The following is a 7,560-nucleotide window of genomic DNA, read 5'->3' as shown; positions in this document are numbered from 1 at the left end:
AATTATAACAAACTAATGGAATAATTTCACAAAAAATAATTGAATATCAATTCAATTAAATTAAATTCAATTGAATTCGATAAAAGTTTAAAAAATATATTGGGTTGTGAACTTTTCATTCAAGAACTCCTCCCACCTCTATCCACAACTTTAAAGACTTTCATCATAACAAATATCATAGCATTTCTTGCGTTTGTAATAAAATTATGTAAAATTATTATTTAAATTTAAACTTTTAATTTAATAACAATTGAATGGTTATCACAGCGATCCACATTTACTCTGAAAAAAAAAAAAGAAATCACCTGCATTCACAAAAATTCACATCCGCGACCTCGTCTACAGATGTCATCCCAACTCAGATCTGCGGCATCCCTGCTTCACATGTCTTCGAATGCTTGTGTTTTAGCCAAACCGCGTCACTCCACTAGATGTCTAGCGCTCTGATACACTACACACAAGAGACGCGTATCCAACTGTGGAACGATACGAGTTTGAAAAGCGATACCTATTAATCATAATGTTTTGAATTGTATTAGGTACTTTGAGGGCAATAGTGTTGGCAGGCAACATTGACACCGAAGAGCTTCTCTAATTAAAAGTTCGGTCGATTTTACTTTACATTTATTCAGAATGTGGTTTACTTATAAAAGTTATTGGAATAGTAAAACATCGCATATCTTACCGCTGTTAAAATATTTCTTCAAGTTAGTTTAAATAACAAAACGCTGAGCACACTTGCGACTAGAATCAAAGAAAGCAAAGAGACCAATAATGAATACTTGATGCTCGTGATTTCATTTGTACTCAACATTTTCAAACCACTAATAGCGGTTTTGTTCACGTTTTCGAAATTTATGCTAACCAATTACAGTCATGACTTCACTCACATTAAAAAAGGTAATTCGAAATTGGAACCAACCAATTACATTAATACTCACAGTACAAACGGAGTTCGTAAATTGAACTGACCAATTACGTGAATTTATTCACAGTGATAAAGAGTTCATACCTAAAATCGACCAATGACAGCGCTCAATAGCTAATGGTCGAAAATTGCTACATTGAAATAAGAATACAATCTCCTTATAGAAGATTACAAACTCTTCGACAGTCATTGTTGGCCATGATCATGGGATTTGTAGAGAGCTTGAAACCACTGTAATAAGACAAATATAGTAACGCCATACAAAATACAAAACGCAGCAGCGTGCTTTGTATGTGTGCACGCCCGCCGCGTGCCGTATACGGAGACGCACACATTCGCAACAGCATCCTAACGCAATTTTTGAGATATATACATGTTTTTTGCTATTTTTTTTATTTTTTATTCCATATTCATTTATTACACAATGAGTATGCTCGTACAATACAAACTACAAGTGGGATTAAATTGGTACATAAAATTGGGTCTCCGCGGCAAGGTGCCCAAGATGCTGGCCCCCTTTGTATGGCTATGCTAATGCGTTGGGCGAGGTAGGCCCTTGGGTTTCCCGAAAAATCTATTAAATTTTTGTATAAAATTTTGTATCGATGAAGAACCCTGGGATCCCACGACCCAAGGTTTCTATCTATGTTAGTTATTACGTGCAATATACAAAAGTGGTGTAGATAGAAAGTCTGCGGAAAATGTTGAAATGAATTTTGTAAAACAGTTTGTTGACATTAGCTTCAAACCAGATATCGTCAGGCTAGCTGCACGCAATACATGTTCTCAATCTGTGACACTCATCGAGTATATAACCACAAAATAGAGACGAAATGTCATTCAATTTGTTTGAAAACTATTCTGCCATATCATTACTGTGACAGCTGCGCTCCGATTGGCCAGCCCGTATTCGAAACAATTGACGGGTGTCGTCAATTGTTTCTCTTCAAATCGACCAGTTACCTTGAGCTTTGCTATAATGGACGACAATTACAATATTACATATTTAATTACCGATGAAATTTGATTCCGTTTGTTTTGTAATTAGATGTTTGCTGTTTTTCTCCACACCACCGAATGGAACAGCACGCGAGAAATATTATTTTTATTACAATAAATACAGAATGTTTTTGGAATATACGGACGGAGACGTACACACAGGTCAGTTGTTGGCGCTGTACTATTTCAGCTTTCTGATTTGTAATTTCAGTGTAAACGAGAGTTGATATTTATAAGTGATGTATGACTGATGAGTTACCAGGAACGTATGGATATTTCGTCTCTATTTCTTGTTATATAATAATATAATAATAATAACGCACACACTCAACATAGCCCCGCACTAGGGAAACCCTGTGTCGCGGGTGCCATGGACACACACATAGACAACCACAAATTACACCCAAACTCACGAGAGAAATAAATGTAGGTCATACAAATATTTCTCCCGGCCCGGGAATCGAACCTGGGACCTCTGCGTGGCAGTCCGGTATGGTAACCGTTCGACCACGGAGGCAGTTACTCGTTAGTGCGGCTTCACCGGGCGGTCAGTGAACGACGAACCTTTGATAACCGCGATTAATCGTCTAGACACGTTGGAGACATCACGTGACGTAATCTTTAATTTATTTTCAACGAAATATAGACACTGGCACATTTAACGGAAAAAAACAAAGCGAGATTATAAAATAGTGAAGTTTAATATTAAACAACGTCACAAACGTTGCCCTGATCCCAAAGTATGTAACTAAAGCACTTCTGTTATGTAAATCGGAAACAACAACGGTACCACTAACACCCATACCCGAGACTATGTAGAAAAAATTTCGAACGCGGGATCTTAGAGATGGCGATGCCATTAAAATCGGTTTACTAGCCACTCGACCACAAAATTCGCTAATATTGAAATAAATGTGCGTCATACGTAAAGCTGCGATTATATTGACATGTTTTAACATCGACTTAGTTACAGTCTTACTTAACCTTTATTGAAAAAATAACGGAAATTAAACAAAATGCATTTCTTAACGCTTTGTCACATGAAAATCTAAATATCAGTTTAACATTGATTCTATCAAATTTACCAAATAAAAAAAAAAACGCTTTTTCAGCTAATGTTTACGAAATTTACCAAATCTGTATCAGTAGGAATTTGATGGCATGTAGTAAATGATCATTTTAAATTTGCAAAAGCAGCAAGCAAAAAAATCTGAACACTCATCTTTTTTAATGATTGATCCTCTTTCTCTGAGATGTAAAATAAGTTGAACCGATGGATATTTCAATCTGTTCAGAGCTACGCAAAAAAATTTTGATTTGTATAAATTAAGTTTCATAGTTTTATGTTGTGCCTCAAAACTAAGACAAATTTGTTCTTTTGAAATACGTTCATTCAGCGTTCAAATTGAAAATTACTTTCAAATTGTTCAAGAACGTCAGAAGGTTTGATAAAAACGAAACTTACCACTTCCTAAATAGAAATTATATATTTTATCACTTAAGGACTGAATTACTTCAAAATTCCGGAATTAGTGAACGTGTCTTATCGACTTGAAGTCATAATTTATTGAGCAATTATTTAGTGCTCTTTGTAATTTTCAATTGAACTCGTATCCGTATCCTCTTGTTTATTTACATATACATCTTCATTATTTAGTTGCTGTCTGAAACCAACCCCTTTTGGTATACTGTATTCACTAGCTGGTGTTGCCTCACCGGACGCCCGCAGTGACGTCTCTATCTCTCTGGAGCGCTTAGAAATTACACCATCACGTGCTGGTAAACCAGAGGCTAAAGTCGCCTAAGCTTCATTAAAGACGGGAAAACTAACCAAGGCCGTATAAGTCTCTGGAAGGAAAGATACCCCACGGCATCGCTCATTCCGCTATCGGAGAACCTTGGCAAACTTGGAAGTTTCTAAATAGATTGCAGACTCGAGTCGGCCGGAGCAAGGAGAGCATGCACAAGTGGAGTTATAGCTCGGAGAGCGCATGCATTTGTAGTGTTTCTCCCCAGACTAAGGCACATCTTTTGTTTCCTGCGTGCGTCTACACTTGCACGTGCTAGGTTCTGTACAAAGCAAAAAATGCAGTACAAAATTCTCTTTTAAAAATAGTTAAAATTACTTAACGGGTTCGACTTATCGGAATTAGCCTGACGATGAGTAGCTGAAATATCAATTAAACAATTTCAATGTTCTAAAACTGAGTTATGGTTTTTTACGATATCTCAAAAAAATATTTTGCAATTATTTTGTACCTAATATCTCAAAAATACTATCCTCACAAATATAAACGTCGGAGTGGTCACGTTAAGAAGAACATTACTTAGTTGTTTACTTAGCTGTATAAATTGCTTACTTATTCACTTGACCTGGTGCAGCGACCCAAGGACGAACTTGGCCTCTGCAACTAGAAAACTCCATTAACGTGCACACACTCATAACCTCGCACTACGGAATCCCAGTATCGCGGGTGCCATGGACAAACATAGACAACCACAAATTACTAACTCACGAGAGAAATAAATGTAGGCCATAGAAATATCTCTCCCGGCATGGGAATCGAACCCGGGATCTCTGCAGGCAGTCCAGCATGATAACCGTTCGGCCACGGAGGCAGTTAACGCAGTAGGTTACAAATAGTGTGGAAAAAGCTTTTAGTCTCTGCGATAATCCTACATAAATTCTTGACAAATTTTTTTTTTTGGAATTGATGCTATTTTTATTCTTTATTAAAAAATAAGTGCGCATCTGACCTCTATCTCACCTAATGGAAAGCGACGATGAGATCGAAGATCTAACACGCACACTTAAATGGTGCCTATTCACTTTCGCCCCGAAAAGGTCTAAGCTGTAGAGTTCGGGGAACAAGTTTGCAGGCCGCGAGTGTACATCCTATACATACCAGATTGCAATTGCTCACCGCCTAAAATTGGATGAATATCACCGTGTTTTTACTACCATATATTAATATTTTTGTAAAAATACCTCAGTAGTTTGTTAATTACTGACACAAGGATAGAATAGCGCTAAGAAAAATTCCTTCGATCTGACTGGACCCGAATCAGGGGGTCTATTCAGAACCTTACGATAACTCAGTTGTCGACCGATCACAACACCCAAATCGAACGTCAAACCGTCATATTCGAAACCGAACCGAAGTGACATCACACCCGTACGATTACTCGAAGTTCTCGACCGGCAAAGCCTACATACATTATTCAGAACACAGTTATTTAATGAAACTTACTGAACTTCCTATTGTTTACAAAGCAAGAATGTAATATGGAAATCTTGTATTATTTTAATAAAGTCTGGATTCTGTTCAATTTTATTAATTTATTTTAATGCATTCCTATATTTTAGGCCTTTAAAGTCTTTAAAATGTATATTTTAATTTTTCTTATAATTTATATCACCGACTAACTCCGTAAATGCTGTTGAATAACGAATGTTCTAAATACTTCGAAAAGCGCCTTTCGATTCGAAAACGATATTCAATCGAACGATTCGGTTAAAATATCGAAGATTTCTGAATGGCGGCCAGGGGGTCTACTACCATTCTTCGTTCGACATTCATTCGAAACAATTACTGTCAAATAAGTACTAATAATGAAAGCCTAAACATTTGATCAAATTAATATAATAAGACGCATAATGCGAACCCCCAGAGTAATTACTAAGATTTGACTCGATCTGTAGCCAGTTGGTTAAGCTCATGGCCCGAGTCCAGCAGATCGAAAGCTTTTTTCTTTCAGTTATTACAATAATATTAAACTACTTTCCACGAATGACATAGAGTTAATATCTTTCTGTCTATTCACAGTACGATCTACTGCCACGGCCCGCTGCTGGACACGGTGCAGATGGCAGGACTGTACAACGACTCGAAAACCTTCGTCGATATGAAAATGAGGTCCTCGCCTAACATCACCATGCAAATGTTTCAAGTAATGATGAACAGGTTAGTTAACTTGTATGAAAAGAAAAAGCACCTAAGCGCTTGTGTCAAAGAGCCAAAACACTTGTGAAGCTGGCCAAAATTGTAGCAAAAAAAACGAACCTCGAATCTGGTAAGTACGGGCTTACCTACTAGATGCGAGATTCGTTTTATAAACAACAGACACAAATATGAATAAATAAATATTAGACATATTAGATACATTGCTCTTATCCCAAAGTAAGTAACTAAAGCACTTTTGCTATGGAAATCGGAAGCAATGACGGTATCACACACTCTTAGACCCGAGACAATATAAAAGTTAGTTTCTGCATTGATCCGACTGGGAATCGAACCCGGTACCTCAGAGGTAGCGACACCATAAAAACCGGTATGCAAACCACCCTTATCACGGAGGTCGTCAATACATCGGTCGGCATACTCTTGACTACTATGTCATCTGATGGTAAGCCTATGGTACAGGCATGTTTATTTTTTCTCGGGGCACTTTTACGCGGAGTTTACGCTGCTGAATTACTCCGTCGAAATTACGTTCGATCGTAATGAAAATACATTACAAACGTCGTATCTGGGAGTTGTGTGTTAAGACCAGGAATAATGGCAGCAGCGCATTCATCTTGATTATGAGGCTACAAGACTTGAGCATGATGCCTAAGGTTGCTTGTGCTGTTGACGGCAGCGGCGCGGGCGCCGGTACACGAGTGTCGCGCTGTAGTTGTAGATAGTCATCTTGTTGCTTACGCACACCTATTTTTCGATCAATCAAATTTAGAAATGTCGTCGGAAGAAATAATTTCAGCAGTTTTAGAAAGACCACCAGTATGAAACAGCAAACATATTGACCGTAAAAATGAAAGGACTGTTAATCACTATAAAGTACCATGTATTCCAATTCAGGCTTGATATTTGCAGCAATAAAGTAGACTTTGTTGCTGCAAATATATGTGTTAGAACACATCATAATCCATCTGAATAAAAGAATGAGATACTATAAAAAAATCACGTCGCAGTATTGACACTGTGCTCACATTCTTGTGACGTCACTTTACCGCCATCACCACGCCGCGCCGCTCTCTGTCCTCCAGTTTGTGGCCTTAGGGCGGCATCTTGGGAGTCTCTGATGATGATGGTATGCATACTTTTCGATTTTCCAGGACGGGTCATCGACCTACGAAAGCAGACATTCAGGAATTCGTCAATCAGAACTTCGACGCTGCAGGATCCGAATTTAGGGATTGGACACCGCCTGATTGGAAGGAACGGCCTGGTAAGAACTGTTAATTCGTTTTAGTCGTAGTAGAGCTCGTTGTGAACGAGTTCGTCCAGGGAATTACTGCCACCATACCTGGTTTTGTCTGCATTACTGCGGTTTTGAAGGTGGTGAAACTACACACGGGCCTTTGCAACTTTGTGACTCAGTGTGGCTTGGATTTAAAGCTCTGAGTTGCAATAGGCGTGTTGCTTACCACCAGGATTCTTCGTCCCGTGACCCTTGAACCATTCATCATCGTCTTTTATACGTTCCACTTCAGTGCACCGGTCTTTGATGTCACATAGCGGGTGAGGACGTGCAAGTTCATTGCGATGTTTTTCTTCAATAAAAAAACTAAACTGTATGTGTGTTTAAAGTCAGGCCTCACTACGGGAATTGAACTCAGGACCAATTAGACT

At 38.3% G+C, this 7,560-nt stretch overlaps 1 protein-coding gene across 1 annotated transcript; it reads left to right on the top strand.

The window, feature by feature from the left end:
• Nucleotides 1–5,754: 5,754 nt before the first annotated feature.
• On the top strand, nucleotides 5,755–7,156 carry LOC113234225 (trehalase-like; the record flags this gene model as incomplete). The annotated part of the gene is made up of 2 exons (XM_026469521.1): nucleotides 5,755–5,892; nucleotides 7,044–7,156. Coding segments are annotated over 2 exons (251 nt in total), but the record flags the coding sequence as incomplete, so codon positions are not given.
• Nucleotides 7,157–7,560: the final 404 nt, after the last annotated feature.

This window comes from Hyposmocoma kahamanoa, unplaced genomic scaffold (assembly GCF_003589595.1).
Source record: "Hyposmocoma kahamanoa isolate Upper Pololo Valley unplaced genomic scaffold, ASM358959v1 81888, whole genome shotgun sequence".
NCBI lineage: Eukaryota > Metazoa > Arthropoda > Insecta > Lepidoptera > Cosmopterigidae > Hyposmocoma > Hyposmocoma kahamanoa.
Note: the sequence above shows the minus strand (reverse complement) of the source record. Positions and strands in the feature narration are given on the sequence as shown.